General features: G+C 33.7%; 1 protein-coding gene across 3 annotated transcripts; it reads right to left on the reverse strand.

The window, feature by feature from the left end:
* Positions 1 to 11,605: 11,605 nt before the first annotated feature.
* LOC110443025 (arylacetamide deacetylase-like) lies at positions 11,606 to 26,451 on the reverse strand. 3 transcript variants are annotated; one of them, XM_021486972.1, is made up of 7 exons: positions 24,999 to 26,451; positions 21,931 to 22,084; positions 21,580 to 21,690; positions 20,914 to 21,037; positions 19,504 to 19,567; positions 18,527 to 18,648; positions 11,606 to 16,215 (listed from the first exon to the last, which is right to left on the reverse strand). In XM_021486972.1, exons 2-7 carry the CDS (start codon positions 22,072 to 22,074, stop codon positions 15,575 to 15,577), a joined length of 1,206 nt encoding a protein of 401 aa, XP_021342647.1. In that variant the 5' UTR covers positions 22,075 to 22,084; positions 24,999 to 26,451; the 3' UTR covers positions 11,606 to 15,574. The 3 variants fall into 3 exon arrangements, with proteins under 3 accessions (XP_021342647.1, XP_021342649.1, XP_021342650.1); XM_021486974.1 differs by lacking the exon at positions 24,999 to 26,451 and adding an exon at positions 24,253 to 24,973; XM_021486975.1 differs by lacking the exon at positions 24,999 to 26,451 and adding an exon at positions 23,143 to 23,552.
* Between the last annotated feature and the right edge of the window lie 280 nt (positions 26,452 to 26,731).

Consider the following 26,731-nt stretch of genomic DNA (forward strand, 5'->3'; position numbering starts at 1 on the left):
GAGTTTTAGTAAACTTACCATTAAAGTATAGCGTGACACCAAGATAATTAAAACTATCAACAATTTCTATTACATTATTTTCAAAATAGAATTTGTCATTTGAACTAACTCTACCACCATTTCGGAATACAACGATTTTTGTTTTCTCTATGTTGACAGATAATTGCCATTTATCACTATATAGTTTCAAAGTATCTAACATCTTCTGTAACCCAGAAGCTGACTCTGAGAAAAGAACAGTATCATCAGCATACATCAACAAAAACAGAGAAATATCTCTTAGAAAAAGTGCATCACATGATGTATTAATAAATTCATTCTCCAAATCGTTTACATACAAAGAGTAAAGGAAGGGAGATAACCCCTCACCCTGCATCAAGCCTTGCGTGCATGCAAAAAAATCAGATAGTTCAGATTTGTATCTAACACATGACCTTAACCCTTCATAAAGGGACTTCAAAATATTCAAAAATTTACCTCTTATACCACTTTTACATAGCTTCAAAAACAACTTATTTCTATTCACACTATCAAACTGTTAACATGCTAGTCGCCGTACACTTGAAAATGTATCAACAACTATTCGCCGTACACAGACGAAAAAACATTTAAGTCAATTACATCGTAATGACTTCATTTAGACTTATGACCATTATATGTTTATCCCGGTTTCATCTACATGTGCCAGTTACGTCCGTTTCGTCATCGTATATGTCATACTTTAATAGTTATCTCTTCTTCTTTCTTTGTAAATTATTTTGTACCGGTACTTTGTAGTCAATTTTTCACAATATCTTCAGATCGCATGAAATAGTTTACAAATCATCTGCATTACGTACATCATTGTTCATTGTTTAACTGTTTTGCTCCTTTATTTGCCTCTACGCTACCAGAAAATACCAGAAATATCGGAAAACATCCCGTGGCTTGTCTGCGCCTAGCGTCCATGCCCGCTTCGGTACTAGCTATATCCGGTGTCAGTCCTACACAGTGGTGATAGCACGGACTTAGATCATCTAATTCCGTGGTGATAGTAATCGTGTTATTATTTTGCTTTGAGTAGAGCCCAATTATTATAAATAGCTTAGTTGCACTCACCAAACATATGATACTGTTTCTATTTGTAATTGTGTTGTGAGTGTGTGTAATGTTTTGTATTTTGCACTCAATTTTGTTACTTTGTAACTGATGAGTCGATCGACTCAGAGCAATAATTGAAGAACTTGAACTTTAGATAATATTGTTCTAGATTTAGCTTTCGTGTAAAAGGGATTTTTTTTACAGATTTGATATTTGTTCGACTTACTGTTTATTATTTTTATTACTATGTAAGTAAATTGGTTGCAAATAACAAAAGCAATAGCTAGTGGTTAAATCTAATAGCTACTGATACAAATATCCCCAAACCAACCACTTCAGTCACAAATAATGCTTAGCAAAAGTATTGTATTCCAATCAGCTCAACCTGCAGCCTACACTTATTACAGTGGTGTACACTCGCGCATAATATGAAAAAGAAGTCAACATAAGAATTGGTGGTATAACAGTCGTACTACCTCAGGAGATCAATTGTCATTACTTTCATTTTAAAACCTTAAACCCAGCTATATGTCTTTCGACACAAAGTATGCCCCTATATGTCAATAATTAAAAAGTATGCACCTATATGTCAATCACACCAAGTATGGCCCTATTTATAAATCACATAAAGTATGCCCATATATGTCAATCACACAGAGTATGCCCCCATATGTCAATCACACAAAGTAAGCCCCTATATGTCAATCACACAATGTATGCCCCTATATGTCAATCACACAATGTATGCCCCCATATGTCAATCACACAAAGTATGCCCCCATATGTCAATCACACAAAGTATGAAAGCAGACGATGGAAGCAGACGAGAAAGAAACTCACCAAACAAATAGGTTTCCGAGATATTGTTTGGGGGACGAAACAAATACATATATAAGCGTGGGTGTATGCGACCGAGAAAATTCCATTTACACGGCAAGCGAGTTCAGACCTACTCTTCTAAGTTCTTAGAATTGTTTCAGAATAAACAGAAGTCGGGTAGGTGACTATGATCCTCTGATCAATATATTGATCAAGTTTTCAGTATTTTAAAGGACAAACCGTCTGAAATTGAAAAATAAATTGTTTGAAGCCTAGATTGTATCTCTAAACAGAAAGGCAATAATTCGTAAGTTTTCCCCATTGCAAATAACCTACTGGTATTACTTTGACACACGAGAGCGATATTAAATGGCTCAAAACGTATCTATAAAACGAAAGATAAATTGAGTTTTAAAAATATTATATACATATACATGTATATACAATATACCCAGGTGTAAGCTAAAACAGTCAACATTATGTTTTCCAACTAGTATTTGGTATACTAAAGTTCTTTTTATATTGTATAGCCTAGGGACAGCTGACGTTCTAGTATTCACCCAAGGCTGGTATCTGTGATGTTATACGAGGTTGTTAACTAGAACGTTCAATATTCTAGCCTACAGATAAAAATATATCTATATCGAACGATAAAACAATACTGCACCTTGAACACCAACACTGTGTTTTACAACTATTTAACCTGTCAATCATATGGAGATTTGTTTTTACAGACCCAGCTTAAATTATTATTGTTTGGAAGATTATGTAACTTGGAGAAAAATTGTATATCATATCTTGTTTTTTTACTCGTCTTTTTATGACAGTTATAGGGACCAATGTGTATAATAATGGATATATGAATGAAGTAATTAGAGTTCTAAAGAAATATGATTATACAAATTAGTACAAGAATGTTTATCAAATGGATTATTTCCAGTGAAAAGTACATGGAAAGCGAAAGTAAAGCATAATGTACAGTTGTATGAAGAAAAAGCATGGAAGGAGAGAATGAGTGGTGAACGCGATTTCTGCAGATTTATATTTGTTCATAATAATTTGGCTCCTCATATATTGTGGAAATTGTTAACAAAATTTCCTCAAAACAGAGAAGCCATACATAGTATAATGAAATTGGATGTATCTCTAAGACATTCAGAAAAACCCCTGAATTATGTCATAAATGTGGACAAATGTATAACGATATATATATCCACATAGTTTTACAATGTGATTGTACAGAAGACTTACGAGATCAGTTATGGTGTCAAGTCTTTAATACACGTGAACTTATGTTTAGCATATATTTAAACTCTCATTCAGACTTTTAATTATTTCACCTACTGATTGGTGGCAATATAACGTATGAACTGAATACATTAGAGTTAACAGAATTTCGTATGGCATCAGTCAATCATATTTCAAAAATGCTTAATGCATGCTTCGAATGAATATTCAATACTTTTGTGTATATCATTCTTAACATTATTAATTATGTATTCTTTTGTAAACTGTACTCAAATTGATTAACCTATTACTATTGTGTTAACTAATTATGTTTTGCACTAATTCTGTCCCACATCTATTTGCCTTTGCATTTATTATCTTATTTATCATTGTAACTATATTATTCTGTTTGTAAAATCTTCTTCAAGGAGGAAATAGAGAGAATAATGATACCGGGTTATAAACTAGAACGTTCTATATTCTAGCCTACAGATAAAAATAGATCTATATCGAACAATAAAACAATACTGCACCTTGAACACCTAGAACTATTTAACCTGTCAATCATATGGAGAATTCATTCACAGAGCCAGCTAATATATTAATTAGGAAAGAGAGTATTTTTACAGTTGTTATCTGTGATGTTATACAGGGTTGTTAACTAGATCGTTCAATATTCTAGCCTACAGATAAAAATATATCTATATCGAACGATAAAACAATACTGCACCTTGAACACCAACACTGTGTTTTACAATTGTTATCTAGAACTATTTAACCTGTCAATCATATAGAGAATTCATTCACAGAGCCGGCTTATTTATTAATTGGGAAAAAGAGTGATTGTCAAACCACACCCTATTGACAGTGTGATATCCCTTCCTCGAGAAATGATCGCTACCTTTACAACTAAGCCGTCAGTTTTGTAAGAGGAAGTGAAAATTAGGAAACACACGCCGGAAGAAAGTGGATTGCAATTCAACATGAGACTTTGGCTCAGATAACAAGACAAGACTACATGACCTTTCAGAAGTAGACAGGGAAAAACACATTTTACCGAACCGTGTCCAATTCACTTTTCTTAGTACAAATGTACTTCACAGTTGTCGATGGACCGTTAAACATTAACAAACACACAAACAAGTATTAGTACTTACATTAACATACAAGCTAACCATACATGACTTGTACCTAGTATAAATTAGTATATCAATAAACAAGTAATTCAGACCTGGCCACCTCGCGTGTACTAAGTGCATCTACAAAAAAGCTAACTAGACATTAACCAATTACTTGTATCATTCGTACATTGATAAACAAGCTTACCAGATATGCTTACATTATATAAAGTTAGTACGTAAAGAGAGACAAGCTAACCAGACATTGACCAATTACTTGTATCATTCGTACATTGATAAACAAGCTTACCAGATATGCCTACCTTATAAAAACTAAGTACGTAAATAGAGACAAGCTTACCAGATATGGCTACCTTATATAAACTTAGTACGAAAATAGAGACAAGCTTGCCAGATATGCCTACCTTATATAAACTAAGAACGTAAATAGAGACAAGCTTACCAGAGATGCCTACCTTATATAAACTTAGTACGAAAATAGAGACAAGCTTACCAGATATGCCTACCTTATATAAACTAAGTACGTAAATAGAGACAATCTTACCAGATATGGCTACCTTATATAAACTATGTACGAAAATAGAGACAAGCTTACCAGATATGGCTACCTTATAAAAACCAAGAACGAAAATAGAGACAAGCTTACCAGATATGCCTACCTTATATAAACCAAGAACGAAAATAGAGACAAGCTTACCAGATATGCCTACCTTATATAAACCAAGAACGAAAATAGAGACAAGCTTACCAGATATGCCTACCTTATATAAACCAAGAACGAAAATAGAGACAAGCTTACCAGATATGCCTACCTTATATAAACTAAGTACGAAAATAGAGACAAGATTACCAGATATGGCTACCTTATATAAACGAAGTACGTAAATAGAGGCAAGCTTACCAGATATGGCTACCTTATATAAACTATGTACGAAAATAGAGACAAGATTACCAGATATGGCTACCCTATATAAACTAAGTACGAAAATAGAGACAAGATTACCAGATATGGCTACCTTATGTAAACTAAGTACGAAAATAGAGACAAGCTTACCAGATATGGCTACCTTATATAAACTAAGTACGAAAATAGAGACAAGCTTACCAGATATGATTACCTTATATAAACTAAGTACGAAAATTGAGACAAGCTTACCAGATATGACTACATTATATCAACTAAGTACGTAAATAGAGACAAGCTTACCAGATATGCCTACCTTATATAAACAATGTACGAAAATAGAGACAAGATTACCAGATATGCCTACCTTATATAAACGAAGTACGTAAATTGAGACAAGCTTACCAGATATGGCTACCTTATATAAACTATGTACATAAATAGAGACAAGCTTACCAGATATGCCTACCTTATATAAACTAAGAACGTAAATAGAGACAAGCTTACCAGAGATGCCTACCTTATGTAAACTTAGTACGAAAATAGAGACAAGCTTACCAGATATGACTACATTATATCAACTAAGTACGTAAATAGAGACGAGCTTACCAGATATGCCTACCTTATATAAACTAAGGACGAAAATTGAGACAAGCTTACCAGATATGCCTACCTTATATAAACTAAGTACGAAAATTGAGACAAGCTTACCAGATATGCCTACCTTATATAAACCAAGAACGAAAATAGAGACAAGCTTACCAGATATGCCTACCTTATATAAACTTAGTACGTAAATTGAGACAAGCTTACCAGATATGACTACATTATATCAACTAAGTACGTAAATAGAGACAAGCTTACCAGATATGCCTACCTTATATAAACTTAGTACGTAAATTGAGACAAGCTTACCAGATATGACTACATTATATCAACTAAGTACGTAAATAGAGACAAGCTTACCAGATATGCCTACCTTTTATAAACTAAGTACGTAAATAGAGACAAGCTTACCAGATATGGCTACCTTATATAAACTAAGTACGAAAATTGAGACAAGCTTACCAGATATGGCTACCTTATATAAACTGAGTACGTAAATAAAGACAAGCTAACCAGATATGGCTACCTTATATAAACTTAGTACGAAAATAGAGACAAGCTTACCAGATATGGCTACCTTATATAAACTAAGTACGTAAATAAAGACAAGCTTACCAGATATGCCTACCTTATATGAACTATGTACGAAAATAGAGACAAGCTAACCAGATATGGCTACCTTATATAAACTTACTACGTAAATAGAGACAAGCTAACCAGATATGGCTACGTTATATAAACTTAGTACGTAAATTGAGACAAGCTTACCAGATGTGGCTACCTTATATCAACTAAGTAAGTAAATAAAGACAAGCTTACCAGATATGGCTACATTATATAAACTAAGTACGGAAATAAAGACAAGCTAACCAGATATGGCTACATTATATAAACTAAGTACGGAAATAAAGACAAGCTAACCAGATATGGCTACCTTATATAAATAGAGACAAGCTTACCAGATATGGCTACCTTATATAAACTAAGAACGAAAATAGAGGCAAGCTTACCAGATATGATTACCTTATATAAACTAAGTACGAAAATAGAGACAAGCTTACCAGATATGGCTACCTTATATAAACTAAGTACGTAAATAGAGACAATCTTACCAGATATGGCTACCTTATATAAACTATGTACATAAATAGAGACAAGCTTACCAGATATGGCTACCTTATATAAACTGAGTACGTAAATAAAGACAAGCTTACCAGATATGATTACCTTATATAAACTAAGTACGTAAGTAGAGACAAGCTTACCAGATATGCCTACCTTATATAAACTAAGTACGAAAATAGAGACAAGCTTACCAGATATGGCTACCTTATATCAACTAAGTACGTAAATAGAGACAAGCTTACCAGATATGCCTACCTTATATAAACTAAGTACGTAAATAGGTACAAGCTTACCAGATATGCCTACCTTATATGAACTTAGTACGTAATAGAGACAAGCTAGCCAGACACCACCATTCCATGCAAACCTATATTACAACAATAGATAGGAGTCTTTAAGTACGAACGATAAATTTAAAAAAAACGAAGTAGGAATGAAAATATTTGAAATAAAGGTGTCCTCGAAAGCTTGTTTATATGTTCATTTAAGGTAATAGGTTTGTGTCACCATTTCTCAGTAGAATTTCTTAAAATTCTGTAGTTATATTGCTTTGAATTAAAGAAAATTTTCTGCCACAAAAAATAGAGGATTTTAAATGGAAATTTATGAAAAAAGGAGTGAATTTTGAAAAAAAAAAAAAGATACATTTTTTTAAAAAATAATGTCAATAAAAATGATACTGCCATAGATTAGTATTGCATTAATGTATATCAATTTAATAAATGCTGAAATTGTGAAAAATAAATGATCTATAAACGATTAAAAATTGACATTTTATAATAAAACCATATACACATAGTAATTGCATGTAAGAGTTATATTTCTTGAAAAAGTCAGTAATGAAATAGGTAGCCGGTTTCCTGAAGTACAGAAAAATGGGCACATGTGACTCATTGATAAAAAAAACAACTGAATTAATGCCTGGATTGCTTTGAAATACTTTAATATTGAGAGACCACAGTGTACTGTCAATAATAAACATATAATATTCATCAGTTTAAGTTTAAACAATGGACAAAACATAAACATAATGACTCATTACACAGTAACTATACTACAGTGTATTTCTGTATTCTAATATTCTGTCAAGAATGACAACTCTTTGGTAACATAATTAACAACAATGTTTTCTACTTATTTTCCTGTATTTTTGGCACTTTATAAAACAAAATGGTCTGATAATTATTGAAACAAGCCTACAAATATTTAACTAGGTACATAACAAATTGAAAAAAAATGAATATCTAATTCTGATTGATAAGAAATTAAAAAATACGCTTAGCAGTAACATCATATTGTGAAACCAATAATTATTTTATTTCATATGTATTTAAAGATTTGTGTGATATGTTTCAACAGCATAAAAAAGAAGACATCATGTAATTATGTATTCTCTTGTACATGTACTTTTCAAGTGTACTTAACACAAATAAAACCGAGCAACCATGTTATTGATTTTAAAGAGGATGCATTTGTCTAGCTAGTAAATGTCCAGTAATACAAATATATTTTTTGAATTATCATGAAAACATTTTAAATCTTTTGAATTCTTTTGTTTCATTTTAGTTTTTTTCAGATATTCAGCAATGCGTTTGATTATTTTGTAACTATTGGTAACTCGAACGCATTTATTTGTTTTCGCTCCCAAAACAAGCTTGAGCCCATCTTCACCGTTTCTATTGTATATGCATAGTATATGGTGATAACCGAGTCCAGAAGAACTTTTTCTAGGATCATATCATAAAAAGATGACAAGCAATTGAAAAACCATGATGTAGTCGTTTCAGTGTTGGTATTTTCAATGAACCTACCAGTTCCTGTAACATTTTTACATCTTCAAATGCATCATGTGCATTATATTTTTCCCCAAGGTGTTCTTTAGCGAGGAATTTTTGTTTTAAACATTTCAATAGGTTATATGATAACGCATCTTTAGAAAGTGGTAATGTGTCTATAAAACCCACAATGGGTGATAGTAATTTGTGTTGCTTGTTTATTTTCATTAGAACATTGCAGATAACTTGTCTATTAAAGTGTTTGCCATTGTGTGCCACCAACACTGGATTTTTATTTTTTTTAACCACATATAAAACTTTTCTAAACCTGCTCTTAACACGTTCAATACATATGCCATGTTTAAAACGTTTCCCATTATTCACAGCTATCCCTGTAACTTCTGTTGCACCTAATGTCATGGGTTCAGTTGATAGGATGTAGCAATTGAATGATTCAGAATTGGTAACTGCAGCCATTTGAACTATTTCACCCAATCCTGAAAAGAATGAGAAACAATTATAAATATAAAAACAACTTTGTTTCATTGAGTTTTGAGTGATTAATATATTATTACGAATATAAGTGCCATTACTCATGAATACATCAGACTATATATTTCTATTCATATTCTGTAATTAGAATTACCAACAAACATTTAATATGAATATATGTATAATAAATAGTTTTTGATTTTGAATAACAAATACTATAAAAATAAATTATTAAAAGTCTGAAACATACCAAGGCCTGTTGTTTCTAAGTCAAAGAAAATGAAAGAATAATCATTCTCTGGTAGTGCGTTGTAGTTTGGTGGTACTGTTGGGGTAGGAATTTCAAACAAGTTATCTTCTTTAACTTCCGTAAGACCTATTCCTGAAGGTATGTTGTGCCTTCTATAACTTCTTTTGTTGCAGTTTCTTTACTTGTGGTTTTACCAGCTAGTAAATATACTACAGTAGTTTTACCAGCTAGTAAATATACTAGTTTTACACTTCTGTTATGAAAATAAAATGTCTTACGGAAATTGAAACACTTATTAAGTACGGATGCTCACTTGATGACTTATAAGACTTTTATTTTACCAGTTTTAGAATATGCTTGTGCGTTGTGGGACGGTTGCACTACATTTGAAAAGTAGGAAAAAGCCAAACGTGAAGCTGTTCGCATCATAGCAGGACTTCCTTCTTATACCCATATTAATAACTTGAAACTTGTTTTGACATTTTATCCAATCGAGAAAACTATACTTATTGTAAAAGATGCATGATAAATTAACTCCTAACTACTTCAATAATCTTTTGCCGCCTTTATCACTAGAAGATAACCGTTACGCTTTACGTAACAATAATGACTATAGGATTCCACCTTTCAGACTGTCTCTTACTAGCCCGTCTTTTATACCTTCTACTCTTCAATGTTGAAATAAAATAGGTTCGATCCTTGCCCTCTATAAATTCATTTAATTCACTCGGACACCGGTGCAGTTCCCTTTATTATGACCTCTTTAGAGTGAACCTTGTTGAAAGTGAAGCTTGAAGTTGTGGTCATCATTGTGAGAATTCCTTTCGCTACTTTTTGGAATGTCATCTTTTTACAAATGAAAGACGTATTCTGGTTCATAGTTTTTTTTGGCAATTCACAATTTTCCGTGGACCTTAACTTAACACAAACAGTTTTAGATATTTGCAAAACTTTATTAATTCCAGCAAGATATTTTGAGCTCTAATTGCATTTCAAATTGTTTATTCTTAATGTCATTATTATAATGTCACTGAAAATTGGGAGAAGGCGTTGATAAGTTGTAATTACTTGAAACTAATCCATTGTCTACTTTTGGCAAGAAAAATGTTTGAACTAAACTAATTAGGTAAAATTAGCATTCTTTTTGCAACGTAGTTGTTCATTAACCATGGGCGTGGCACGATACAGTGTACTTAACCGATGGAATAACGTGTGGGCTACATGTAACTTGCTTTCATTTTATGCCAATTTTACATTAAAAATTCTGTTTGCCATTATATATTCTTATTAAAACTAACTGAACCAAACATGCCATGTTCTCACCTCCGCCATTCTTCATACAGAGATAGGGAAACCTCCATACACTGCCCAGTCCCACGGTGTTGCCGATCAGACTCAAAATGTATTCTAGTTTGTTCGTCCATTGTTCGCGGGGATACTAAGTGGTCTGTTTATGATGGTCTTCAAGCATCAATTCCATTTCAACTGCATCTTGATGGTGTGTGACATCCTCGGCCGACATTGTCATGGTGCGGAAATAAAATAAATATACCGCGTCAACCCTCAATAAACAGCACACTATTTTAATACGGGCATATCAGCATATGCTCGAGAGACAGGTGACCGTAACCCTCAAAACGGTACATCATTTAAATATGGACAAAACAGCGCATGCTCGAGACGTTGATTCTGTATAGAATACAATCTATTGGTATTGTACTGTATCTAAAATGACTTTGCTAATATCCTTAATAATGCCTGTCTTAACTGAAAATCGGAAAAAAATAATCAGAATAGAATAATAAATAAAGCATTTGTATAGAGAGTTTGAGCATTAAATCGGTTTCATGAATATGGGTCTAGGTAACACCTTAATTGATGCAAAATTATCATAGTGATGAATTTTGTAATATCATGTATAACTAAATGACAAAACGTGTTACACTTCGTGCCCATCACGGAATAAATGTAAAAGGGTATAGATTAAATATTTAAAATATGAAGATGTATGGATTGATACGTTACGTTCACTTATAAACAACGTTGTCTGGGTTTTCTATCTGATAATCAGCAATCTACTCAAGTACTCGATGTTTTTTAACAGTAAAATATCAGTGCTTGTCACTAACTTTCTTTATGCTTCTACACTCATATCAAGAACAACTCGAACCACAAATAAATGAAAATGGCCACCAAACTGGTGACATTTGAATTTATTCTAATAGAGCCACTTTAATGACTCTAATCATGAAAAAAAACATATCACGTGAAAGAAATTCAAACATAGAGAAGTTGCAATGTTACAAATATAGGAGCAACTACCACACAATATAAACAAAAAAATGTCAGCTAGCCTAAGTGAGGTAGGCCAAAAACCGCCACAAAGACACTTCTGAGTGGAACATTCACAATGTCTTTCCCACCCAAAGGCTAGTTGACAAACAGCCCTTAAAAAAGAAGGCCTGGCATAAAAACCAAGGCTCTACAAACAATCAGCCTAATCTATATAGATTATCAGGAAACAACATATATGTACGACAAATTGATCAGCTCAAGAAGATCAATATTTGGGAGCGTAAATAATCACTCCAATAGACACACAACCTAAGACGATAAAATGGCAAAAACAACTGCCTCTTCACCTACACTTAAACAGGTAAGCACCAATAGTTGATCGGTTCAAGCAAACCAACGTAGCATATACAAAATGTACAAAGTGTCCGAAACATTGTCATATGAAATCAGTCCCGCGATTCGCTTGTTCACCGGTTTATTTACGGGGAAGAATTTTGGAAAAGCGCTAGTCTGTTTGAAAATAATACACGCTCGCGCATGGTCTATCGTCCAAACAACCATGATTTTTAACAAATGATCAGTGTCGTTACATCGCAAATGTGTTAGAACCAAGAAATAATCAACGTATGTGTGCGTTTGTTATGGTGGAAAAGATAAAAAGAAAATGCTGGGGAAAAAACCAACTAAGGACGCTTGCAGCCTGAGTTGAATATTTTTTCAACATTTTCTAATCCCGAGTTATAGTTTACACCATACAGTACACACATATGTTGATTATATCTTTTCTACCAAGTAATATGTAATAGAAGTCTTTTTCGTGTCTACTTCAATGTCCTTACTCCTGCGATAACCAAGTTGATCCAGATAATCTAAAAAAATAAATAAATAGGACTGTGCTTTTGCGCTCGGTAACAGATGTCGCGTGATGCCAATATATGTCTTCATTTTACAACAAGCAGTGCAGTTGTGTATTTAGTTTGTTAACCAGGATATGTTTGGGAAGGTTGTTTTTTTTTATTATTTTCAGTTACCATTTGGTCGACAGACGATACACAAAAACATGCATGACGTCAAGCTTTATGCTAAATGTTTATTTCAATCAATGAAAACCCTCATTCTATCGACATCGCTCGTCAGCATACGAAATGAGCATTTAACAGATTTACGAACACTATTTTATGCCTGACTCTCGCAATAAGTCCGGCAGAACTTTCTGACCGTGAGCATTACAGGTTATAGATTGAAAATAGAAACTTGTTTGTTTATCCGCTAGCAAACATTCAAATGCATACAAAATAAATGCATGTACCCGCATTCAATAAAGGAAACATGTCCCTCGGCATGTTCACATGAGCGGGGGAGGTTTTTGGAAGAGCGGTAGTTTGTTGGAAAATGATTCATACACGTGTAGGTATATCGTCCAATAATACATGGTTATTAACCAATGAAAAGTGTCGTTATATCGCGAACTTGGTACAATTACTTATAACATTCTTTTAAAGTCTTAACAATTTTAGACAGAACAAAACACGATACCTTTTGAAAGGTTAGCAATCTAATGTACGTGACATTGTTCGATGTTATATTTTTCACTTTCGTATATGTGTGGTGCTATACATGCAAGAGTATATACAGTGTCCTCATCAAGGACACAACATGGACCATGGTATACTCTACTCAGCATTGTGGGTAGAGTTGAGCTACAAGAGTATATACAGTGTCCTCATTAAGGACACAACATGGACCATGGTATACTCTACTCAGCATTGCGGGTAGAGTTGAGCTACAAGAGTATATACAGTGTCCTCATTAAGGACACAACATGGACCATGGTTTACTCTACTCAGCATTGCGGGTAGAGTTGAGCTACAAGAGTATATACAGTGTCCTCATCAAGGACACAACATGGACCATGGTTTACTCTACTCAGCATTGCGGGTAGAGTTGAGCTACAAGAGTATATACAGTGTCCTCATCAAGGACACAACATGGACCATGGTTTACTCTACTCAGCATTGCGGGTAGAGTTGAGCTACAAGAGTATATACAGTGTCCTCATCAAGGACACAACATGGACCATGGTTTACTCTACTCAGCATTGCGGGTAGAGTTGAGCTACAAGAGTATATACAGTGTCCTCATCAAGGACACAACATGGACCATGGTTTACTCTACTCAGCATTGCGGGTAGAGTTGAGCTACAAGAGTATATACAGTGTCCTCATCAAGGACACAACATGGACCATGGTTTACTCTACTCAGCATTGCGGGTAGAGTTGAGCTACAAGAGTATATACAGTGTCCTCATCAAGGACACAGCCGTCTGCGCGATCTGAACATATGACATTACTAAAATAGGCTAGCGACTACCAGCTGTGCTATTGGTTCTCTATGGGAAAAGTGATATCTTGTAAATATTACAATAACAATAATTCTACATATATTAATACATAAACCCATTTGGACATAATTAGGATATCAATTTCGCATATTGATATTCTGAATTATTTAGTATAGTTATAATATGCAAACAATTGAGATTAATTCGTTTTCAATTACGAAAATGAATAAGGTTAGACACTTGATCGGGATTGGTCTCTCATAGTAGTATAGAGTTTTCTCTTTTATTTCACGGAAATATATATATATACGGAATTTTGCATTCAATTTGTTAATAATATTCATCCCCCGATTCATTTCTTGTTTATTTATTAACTTTCTCCTCCTGTGTATATTACTCCATCTACCACAATCTACAGGAACTTTTACCATACATGTTCTTAAGTTGCTATGAGATATGCAATCTGGCATAGCTATTTGAACAGGTACAGCAAACAAAAAATCTAATGGCTTATTTTCTCCCATAACATACACTGAAAAACAGTGATTTATCACGAAATATATACAGACAGTGCTAAGAGCCCTGGGAAACAGCTGTCCTTAGAATACCCAAATAAAATAAAGGCAAACACAGGCAAAATTTCTTGAAGTAAAATATTGACCTGAAAATTAACTTCATCTGAAATTAATCTGAATTTCCGGTCAAATTCAGGACAAATTAAGGTTTATTTCGCGTGAAAATTTCTTCAGATCTCGTTCATTCAAATTTTCATATCAGAACCTATATCATACCCGAAAAGACCAAAATAGCAGATTTAAGGTAAAACATTCACCTAAATTTGATCTGAGAATAGCACCATAATAGCAAAAACTGATCTGAACTTAACCTGAAATTGACCTGGATTTAAATTGGGAATCTGTATGAGGACACTAATTTGTTCGAGGGGCTGATCCCAGACAGTGACAGATCCTTTCAATGATTAATATATAATGTTCATGATTAAATTACAGGAGGGAATTAAAATATTTGAAACCAGAAGATAAAAATAAAAGAAAATGAAAATACAAAACACATTTTAAAATGGTGTCATACACATAAAGTTCATACATTGATATATACAAGTATTAAAGCAACAGTGAAATCGCATGACGTACACAATAGACAAAGCAAATATTATAAACTTGCAAAATGAATACATTTTAAGGTTATACATTATAAAACAGAAAAAAATCACCTTGAAAATAACTTTTTTTCAATCACATTGCAGCAACAGTTATATTATGTTCAAATTAATATATCCTTTAACTTTGCTTCAAAATAATCTACGTGGAATGATCCTCCACTCTCAAGTCATCAATATATGAAAGAGTTCTCATTTGAGCTAATTTATATATACTGTAAAAATCATTGGAAAAACGCAATATAAAATACGCTGAAATAATCAATATTTCCTTAAGTTTTGCTTTAAAATAATCTAATACCATTCATAGCTCAAACCTGAAGTAATACAGTGTGTATATTCTAAAGTTCTACTCTTAAATAATCAATAAAATCTTTCATGGCTTCTCTTGATCGGTTCAGTTTAGGTGTTGGAAAAAATCCGTGTTGTATTCCTTCCCAGTGTACATGTTTGACCGGAAATCCCATATCTTTCCAACGTTTTGCTAACATCAGGCCGTCGTCCCTCAGGGGGTCATATTCACAAGTCATCAAGTACGTTTTCGGAAGCTGAGATAGCATTTGATCATCCAACATTAAAGGACACATATATACATTCGTAGCTAGTTTTTCTACTTTTTCTGCCAAGCTTTGATCAACAGATTTCGGATCCTCAGGACGGGTCTTGAACTTTTGGTATTTCTCTGGCAAAAACTCAACGTTTACTTTAGAGTTAACTTCACGGCGCATTTTTTCTGTTATATGTTCATTTTTTAAGAATTTTTCTAAATCATTATCGTTTCCAAAAATATACCGTAAGTAAAATTTGATCATTCTGGCTGACCTCAGTAGATAAGGGGCCGAGTTGTATGTATTATATGATGGAGTTTTAAAATCTACTATTTGAAGAGCAGGATAAAACAGACCAAGAAGACGAGGGGGTTGTCGTTCCTGAGTAAGCTTGATTCCAACAGCCATCGCCAGGTTTCCTCCGGCACTATCCCCTTTAATGTGTAAATACAATGTATCAAAGGTTACCAATATGTCTTTTTACAGCATACATCAGAAAACGCATCGTTGATAGTTAACGCCTCAGGGACATTCATCCTTACCATCACATTGCATCACAGGTTCATTTTACAAATTCGTTGTTTCATTTTCAAGTTTAAACTTCAAAACCTGCATTTTATTCTGCTTATCATTTATTTGACCAATAGTTAAATTGCAATAAAATTTAACGAGTAAGGGCAACTTGTAAGAGACTGTTTGATATTGTATTTATCATTATTAATCAATAACAACCTCTTGACGTGTCCTGGTATACCAAAAATGAACTATAATCTGTGAGCTATTCTCAATGTTTCCAAATATATAACCACACATTGGATAACCTTTCTAACAAAGATTTCGTTTAATTAGTTAATATATGTAAATAACCATGAAAAGTTAACTAAGTCTTTCAAGGGCCACACGCATTGTTAGCTTGAATATGAAGCTTAAGGATACGTGTCTTTAATAAATTGAAAGATGGATGATCAAGCTATGGGAAGAACGACTGTTGTTATTTCAGATAGCCAGGTGTCATGTGTACCTGGTTTCTGTGTACCTGGTTTATGTGTACTTTGTTTCTCTGTACCTGGCTTCTGTGTACCTGGCTTCTGTGTACTTTGTTTCTGTGTACTTGGTTTCTGTGTTCCTGGTTTATGTGTACTTTGTTTCTCTGTACCTGGCTTCTGTGTTCCTGGCTTCTGTGTACTTTGTTTCTGTGTACCTGGTTTCTGTGTGTACCTGTTTTCTGTGTACCTGGTTTCTGTGTGTACCTGGTTTCTGTGTACTTGGTGTCTGTGTACCTGGTTTCATGTGTACCTGGTTTCTGTGTGTATCTGGTTTCTGTGTACCTGGTTTCTGTGTATTTAAGGGCACTTCTCTCCCTATTGGATGTACGTGTTTGCTCCCTATCTGATATTTATCAATTATGGACTTCTGCGGTGAATATCGCCACATATTCGTCAAAATAAAAGTCCTTTATTGTTACATACATAAAGTATATATTTGATATTAAAATTATTTTAATAATCATTTGAAAATTGTTTGGAGAAAATCACTGCATTCGACAAAGAACTTTGTGACGTTATAATGGAAGTGACGTCATATGGTGACTATTTACTTGTTGCTTCTAAAATCAGTTAAAACGAGTCTATATCACATATGACCGACCTCCACGTGATACTGATCCAATCAATGGGGATTAAGGAATAGGTTAAGTCGTCTAATATATACAGTATATCTTGTATAATACATAGAGGGCTCAGAACTAACACAAATACAATACACACTATCTATTTTATATATATGAAGAGGTAAACGCAAATGTCACAAAAAAGACAGAATCAATGTTATCATTGACAAAAGCAAATTTAACCCCGATATAAAATTAGCAGACAAAATATGTTCTTAATGTTCTACAGCACGCCAGATCTAATGGCTAAAATAACGCTGACAGTTTTATTCATGGAATATTGTTTCTATATTTAATTTTTACCGCAAAATAATTATAATATTATAATTTCGAAATGTGTTATTATTTTTGAATTTTTTTAATTACAATGGAAATTACCGAAATTACCTTCATTTTGTTCAAATGACATCCATTAAGATATCAACATGAATGTTTATTTACAATGCATCCTTCCAGATTCGTTTGTAAATAAATCTGTAAATATTTTTCATGCAACGTTTCGGATAAATTATCCACCATGTTTGATTACAAATAAAACCAGACTAGTGTGCTTAGGCATATTCGAGCTAAAATACTGGCTAAGAGATGACATACTACAAGCCTGACATATTAACCATTAGACCATGGGTTCCAATTACAAGAAAACGGAAAGAGAATCATACTTAATTGTATTATTAGACAATTGTGTTGCTCGGAAAAATAAACTAGACTATCTGTGCTACATATATGGCCAGTCGTAATTGGGAAAAGTTCCGCGTTTGTCACGGATCTGATCTATACGCACATTGCCAAAATTGTTATTGCAATTAAATTAAATTAAATAAAAAATCGTTTGTTGTTGAAAACATATTCTGTAAAGCAATTTATTTAACACTGGTGAATGTGTCTGTGTGTTAAAAGCAATACACATATCAAACTATAATGTGTATGACAAACTTTTCGTGATAGTACAGGTAAGTAAAATAAAAACGTAATCATCTTATTGGACGTGCGAATCAATGTTGATTCGTGTTTTAATTTAGATGAGATAAACGGTAACGATATCTACAAGCTATATTAAGTTTCCTGATATTTACCTGACAATGCTATCCGACTGGCATCTACACCGAACTTCTTGGCGTTTTTCATGAAATACTTGGTCGCTGTCACGCAGTCCTCAAATGGTATTGGGAATAAGTGTTCCGGAGCAAGTCTGTATCTACAACAATATAACAATGAAAGATTCACAGTCTTTAAACTCAGGCTGTACATTATCTTTTGAACTGCCTAGCAAGATTCTTACCTGCCCTTGACATAGGGAAACAACGAGACAAAGAAACAGGTTCAGAAACTCACACACACTACCACACATACACAGAGAAAAATCCAAAATTAAAACATTAAAATTGACCTATAACAACATCTATAAAATGTGATCAATTTTCTGACAGTTAAACACACTATTTTACTACTTTTTCTACCTTTTCCTATCCTATGAAAAGATGAATGACGCTGTTTTGCTTTCGTTTAAGCTGTTTTTCTTTATCTATGTTCCTTTCAAAAAAATGTTACACAAATAAGTGTAAACTGACAGTAAACGATAATCGAAAACATAATGTAAGTAGTAACAGCGGTCTGGTCAGTTTTACCCGACATCCCTGAGATACATACTATAGAAATAATCCCTAAAAGAAAGATCAGTTAGACAATGGCGTTCACATTTGACAATATTATCATATATATGCATACATAATATTGCCAGTAGAATCTAGTAAATTAACGTAAATAAGTCTGCTAAGGTCGAAAAGAAAAATAGCAAAAAAATGAGACATAAATATGAATTAAAACAAATAAACTATTCATTCATATTTAGGACTGAATGCAATTAGTTCTAACCCCCTAACCTTATGTGACAATATGGTATGGTTGCTACAGTTACCGTTTAAATGAAAAAAATAAGTGAAAATTATTTAAATTAGTTCCAACCACGCATGGACTGTATTATAACCTTTCAAAATCAATCTTTCAAATGTAGATTGTTTTGCCAAGCGCCAACATACAATTTTCTACTTACTCAACAGAGGCTACAATGACAGGAAGTGACGTAGACAATCTCTTTGTAAATAAAGAATACTGCTCTGAAAAAAAAATGGGTATGTGATAAGTTAATCTGTATAGCCATAGTCACTTGCTTTTCTGTAATTAAGATTTAAGAATTAACAAACAACATATTGCTAAAACAATCAGAATCAAATACAAACAGTTTACACAATATCGACCCAAACGGAGGGTATATTTTGTCTGTATGGGTTAAATATAAATGTATCATGCAAACAACATTTAGTCTGAAAGTTTTGTCACGCTCCCAGAGATTCAATAGATGTTTTAATCAATGTTGATGTTTGATGAAAAGACAGTGCTGACAATGAAGACATTAATTTGCAACAACGACCTATTTAAGGAAAATTAATTGATATCATCCTGGTGCCACACGAGTAAAAAACATAAAGAGTATTTTACAGAAATCATTTAATTGTTTATTAATTAAGATGAAAATGGAATTCGAAGTGCCATTTTGGTAGGTAGTGCTTGACGTTAGTTTGTCAGCATAAGAAATGGGTGGTATAGGACCAGAACAATATTTAAACTTTGATAGAATAGTTATGCTTTATTTAGTTTGGCTATTGTAAAAAAATCAATTTCTTTTGTGACGTCATCAATTTCATTCTTGTCAAACCTTACTTTTATGTTCAAATAACTGTGCGAATTAACTAAGTAAAGCATAACTACTCTATCAAAGTGTAAATATTGTTCTGGTCCTATAACACACATTTCTATTGCTGACAAACTTGCGTCAATCAGGTGCGAACGAAGTGAGAAAATCAAAAGACACAGCCTGGAAACAATGTGTGATATTTGTTTGTATTCTAAATACCATATCCTTACATATTTCATAAACAATAAATATATCGACTTACAACCACACATGTGGATACTCCAACTGACTTAGAGAGATTGTTGAGATCCGTCATATTATTTTATTAAGTTTAGCGCGGATGATACCATTGACTGTAAGCTTTTTTTGTTCTTTTTAATATTTTTTTCATTAGCTGCTCAAATTGCATATTATGCTTAAAATGGTGTGTTTACCTCCCAATATTTGTTTTCCTTTATTATTTTATGATTTGTTAAGGACTGACTATTTTATTATGCGGTTTACATTTGAACTGATTGTGGTTCAGTTTTATGACGTCACCTTGAGCGTGCAGACATTCTAATTGAGAGAAAAAAACATTTCCTAAAAAGGAAAACTCATTGTGAAGTCGTTCTAAAATCGTTTTTTAAATCGTTCTCAAGTCTTCTTAAATTATTCCAATGCTAACAACACGTGATAGCGGATTTACAATGCTTCTGATAAGTGATATAAAATACATGTTGTAAAAAAACAATAAAACTATAAGATTTTAAAGTTTTAAATACCAACCTACAGATCCTATTATCCAGCCACCGCCATGATAAAACACTAATGCCGGTAGATCTTGCTTGTCAGTTAGGTCACGTGGTACAAACAGTCTCACTTTGACACCGTCAAATAATTCTTCTGTAATCTGAAAAAATATTTTGAAGTTAAAGGCACAAAAGATATTCAATTTCAAAGTCTGGAAAGTATGAGAACCGCATATTTTCGTTTCTTCGTGGAATCTATTGGCGATCGTAATTTTTTTATCCGGTCAATGATATGACAAGCTTAAAATGATCTATGATAGAAACTGGATGACAGCGCACTTTTACTGTATTACAATTACTGTCGTTTAACAGCTTGCATGTAAATACTGAGCTCAGTTATAGAGGCTACAGGTTAGACATGGGCTTTATTGATACTGTATCTCAAGATCGCAAACATTGGATCCGTGTAAACTTAATTTACACATCTTGAGCATAATTCACTAGTATTTGGAACCCCTAAAGAAAATAACTGGATATACACAATGTACGGTGTAGAAGAAAAGTCGTGTTTTGACTTGGCTGGATAATGTTTTGCCTCTCAATCAGTTGAGCTCTGGATTAGCAATTTGGAATCCGACTTCTACTCCAAGCGAACACGCTTGGAAGACTTATCTCTCGTAAATGAAGTTAACCATAAGCTTACCTTCACTTCGCTATCGGATAGGTCTTTATCGGTTTGAGCTGGTATCAAATTGAAGGGGTTCCTTGCACATTCATGCATTGTTGTGTACCCGATGTATTCTTGAAAATCGCACTGAAAAATGAAAACATGTTCACAAATATGAAAAATATCTATTAAAATACATCTAACTTTAACGTAGTATAGATTGCTATATCGAATTGTGAGTCAGGAAAACAAGGTTCACTGATACTGACGTAGAGGAGGTTTAACATCAACTGAAAGCTAGGTAAAACAATTTCACTAAAATATGAAAATTACATAACTCTATAAGTATAATTATCCTAAAGATTCTCGAGAGAAATGAATTCTTACCATCGTCAGTAAAGCGCTGGTCAGGATTGATAGTGTCATCTGTTCACGTGTTTCTACGGCTTCATCTGGAAACGGTGTATACAGGAAATATGCCACAGCCACTACTAATAGTGATAATACCAGCAGGACGCGTCCCCAACCCATCTTGTTAGTACTGGAATGGAAAAAACGGCATGAACAATTTTAGTCAACTACGAAGATCCAAAAACACGAGTCGCAAGACATCAAAACAAAAGGACAGACATCACAAATCAATGATGGCGATTTGACTGAAATACTCGATGTAGAAGGACATTCAACTTTAATTTGAACTGAGAAGACATCAAGATTGAAGGAAATAAGTCGTAAACACAACGAACCGGAGCCGACACCAGCTCCTTGCCACATGCTGTATCTATATTCAACAATTAAATACAGCAGGCATTTCAGCCGTTTTAGATACATTTCCATGTTCATAATAAAAGTATAAAAATGATAAAGTATTGACTGGTGACAGGGTATTTATACGTATTACAATATTATCAGGCTAAAGGCAGAATGGTGCAATTGTAGCGTATGTAATGATAAAATGAAATGTAATCGCAATAAATTTATTAACTCAACCTGTTATAGAGAGATATTTATATTGATAATTGAGTGTAATTGTTCAGATATTTATTCGTGACTTTCTATCAAATATTATTTAAAAGCTATATTTGAATTTGTTTGTCTTCAACGCTCCTCAACACATTGAGCTCACGCATGCCCGAGCGGAAGGAAATGGATAAACGCAGGCCACCCTACACAATTAAAATTGCTGCGTTCGCAATACAGTGCAGCCATAGGTGGTGGGCACGTCTATCAAAAAAAAAAATGAATAGATAAGACTAGAAAGGTGAGGAACTCAGCCCCTACCAGCGGCTGGCAAAATTGAGGTAATTTTGTTTGAAGTGTCACAGAAATTTTATCCGCTTAAATCCTTCCTACAGCGTAGTCTCGATCGAAAGTAGGGACATTAATCTTTAAATAACACCCATTATATATCTTCAAAACAGTGAAGTTATTTCGAAAGCAGTTTCGAAGCTTGCCAAAATCACAGATTTGTGTTACCTCGGACACGATCCGGAACATTTTTTCGAAACAAATTCTTCATTCGGTACACAGAATAGCGGACGACGTAACATTAATAAACCATGGTATACTCAAAGATAAGGTCAAAACAAACTTGCTTACTTGTTTTACGCACCACTAAATTTCTCCTCTCGTGTCCCTCAAGTATTTTCTCCGCAAGATTTCACATTCAGCCCTCCTTCGTCCACCATCTTGGAGAATTTTATAATATGCAAGCTGATTGGTCGAGCTATTTTCGTCTATTTTTAACCGGCCGTTAGACCAATCAGCTTGCGTGTTACATATTATAAAATTCTCCAAGATGGTGGACGAAGGAGGGCTGAATGTGAAATCTTGCGGAGAAAATACTTGAGGGACACGAGAGGAGAAATTTAGTGGTGCGTAAAACAAGTAAGCAAGTTTGTTTTGACCTTATCTTTGAGTATACCATGGTTTATTAATGTTACGTCGTCCGCTATTCTGTGTACCGAATGAAGAATTTGTTTCGAAAAAATGTTCCGGATCGTGTCCGAGGTAACACAAATCTGTGATTTTGGCAAGCTTCGAAACTGCTTTCGAAATAACTTCACTGTTTTGAAGATATATAATGGGTGTTATTTAAAGATTAATGTCCCTACTTTCGATCGAGACTACGCTGTAGGAAGGATTTAAGCGGATAAAATTTCTGTGACACTTCAAACAAAATTACCTCAATTTTGCCAGCCGCTGGTAGGGGCTGAGTTCCTCACCTTTCTAGTCTTATCTATTCCTTTTTTTCATTTTGATAGACGTGCCCACCACCTATGGTGCAGCTAGCCCTTGTTCGGATTGGATCCATTTAGGAGCGAGCCCACGTCAGGACAGTTGTAGGGGGACAATGGGAACAGCAAGTTTAAAAATTTGGTTGATTCACCCGTGTACCGAAAAGGACCTGTGATTTGAAGAACGATGAGTAACTTTGACAATAACACAAGAGATATGTAAACAATATATAGGTGACATAGCTTATAATATTGTTACAATGTATTTCGATACTTATGTATTTTGTGGTATTAGAGATACCACCCATCGTAAGACATCTTACTGTAATGTCATGGGTTTAAAACAATATACAGACGTACTGCATCGACTGACGTCACTGGGTCGGATTGGAAATTCGTCTGCAGCAGTAATACAAGTATGAGGTGTTTACATGAACAGGCGGTGATGTTACTATGTCCATATACTACGTACCTCTATCTCTTGCCGTAATCTGTAGATTATGTTGTCCTATGACTTACGAACAACTTTTTCTACGATGCATCTATCGCTTTATCACACAGACACCTTGCTCTCTTGTGTGTACACGTGATATTAGGAAGAAATGTACACATGTCCTTTAAATTGTACCTCGACACACATACACAACGTCACACTTTATGACCCCGAGACCCACTTTACGTTTATATTCATCTCACTGTGTATACATACACGTATCTGGTAATTTTACATGATATTTTGCTACCTGCGTTATGTAAAATAAGTAAAAAATCTCTTTTTATATATCGTCTATATAACCAACAGCAATATCATTTGCATTTGTTCACACTACATTCCTAAGGGACCCCATTCAAAATAAGCCACGATGTGGCTGTATGGGATCCCAGGTGAAGGCCTAAATTAATCAAATCCAACCAGTTTTTAACACTCCGACTGATTACTGATAGTGCTATGGCATAAATAACGTAAAAATAACACATGTGATAATACAATATATGTATATATATTTAGGTCCACATTGCAATATGTGATATACGTGTAATGTCTGTTTTTACCTGAATAAATATTAATATTAAACTAGCAGAATGATATAAACATTAACCATCGTATACAAATATGTACGTGTATTGAAGAACTGTTTGACTAGCGTATGTTATCGCGATAACCATGTTGACCAAAGATCCCGCTTGTAAAATATCAGAAAAACGAAATGAATTAACCTTTTTAGCAGGCCTTCTATCCCTCGTATATCAAAGTTCCGGGTAGGTCACGAGTAATTGAGAAAACGACCATTTTTATCAGGACCCGGAAATATATACGCACCCGGTATTACAATTTTTATATTTCATGTATATCCCCTCTTGTTCTGTCTGTTGAACTACAATTTTGTTGGTATTTTTATGAGTGGAAAATGTATACAACGATTCTAGTTGTTAAAGGTATGTTTCTCATAGTGCTGTGTTATTATTGTCTTACTTTGTGTGTACACTATATAAACAGTTTAACAAAATCAAACCTAAAATAGACTATATGTTTAAATAACTAAATTATAAATCACTGAAAAAAATAACAGACCAGTCACCATACTACTAGAACGTCCAAGCTTTATGAGAAATCCATACACTGTACCTTCCCAGCTCAGAGACTTCCTCATTGATGGTGTTTTCCCTGTCATCTACAGAGCAGGATATGAAGATTGAAGATGAATTTTGACGTAACGTAAACCAATATGTTGCATGCTTTTGAAAGCCTTTGACTGTTAGCACACAATAAATATTCTTATCAACCTCAAAATAATCGGATTTGATGACTCTACTAATAAATTACTAGTATCAGATTATTTGAACAAAAGAAAACAATGAGTAAAACTAAAAATTAACACCAGCCAGTTCTTGAATTGTATCAGATGAGCCCTAAGGCCCAATACTAGTCCTCATACTATTAAAAAGTTTCTATATATTGTATTTTATAAAACATAAAAACTTAATTACGCAGTCGATAACACAATCAATTAAGAATGTCTTTCATTACACATTATCAAACACTTATACAATAGTTCCAACACAATCATATGTAGGCAAACCAAGACAACTTCAAGCAATGTCAATAGGCAAAAAGACATCAAGAAAATATCACATTGAATATGGGAAACGATTCGATCAACTGCGAACCAGAACTATAATTATTAGGCGTCACATTAGACATCCAACTCGTCTTCCACACTCGTGCTGTTAATATGCAAAAGGGTACTTAGACAATTAAATGTGCTAACGCGAATAGGCAGACACCTTAATAGACTTTAAAAATGTACGATATAAAATACTTTCGATTTCACTTTCTATCTTCTCGCTTGGCACTTTTGTGGCAGAATGAAAACAAAAACAAACAAACAGGAATGGGCATTTACTTTTTAATATCATGACTACAGAATAACATAAGAAGATGTATTAGCTCGTTCAAAATAATTAGACGCCAGGGAAATTTGGCTTTGGAAGTATGATGTTGACAAACAAAATACACATGCATTATATGCAAGCAACCGACATAGGCCTCAGCATCTCATTCATCTTTTCTGAATGCTTGAACTCATATTGGTCAAATAAAAATCCATTGAACACTTTAGTAACACTATGCTCAAAGAGTACACATACTTTCATAATAAATGAGTCAAAAACCTTTTTTTTATTTTATTTCGTATGCGCATGTCTTGGTATCTGTGTAGTCGGCTTAAATAGCTCCGTAGAGTTGTTTGAAAAGAACCAACTTTTAATACATATGTAAAACTTTGAATCGAATTGATTTTTTGTTTTCAAATTTACATTTCCGTATCAACAAGATTAAAACTCGAGCGTATCCTGTTAGTTTCAATACTATTAGTTATTGCGATGTCTTATTTCCTGGAGACACCATTGATCCTCGTGTACCAATTAAATGAAGTCATTCATTCTGACCG

Source organism: Mizuhopecten yessoensis, unplaced genomic scaffold (assembly GCF_002113885.1).
Source record: "Mizuhopecten yessoensis strain PY_sf001 unplaced genomic scaffold, ASM211388v2 scaffold716321, whole genome shotgun sequence".
In the NCBI taxonomy this organism is placed as follows: domain Eukaryota; kingdom Metazoa; phylum Mollusca; class Bivalvia; order Pectinida; family Pectinidae; genus Mizuhopecten; species Mizuhopecten yessoensis.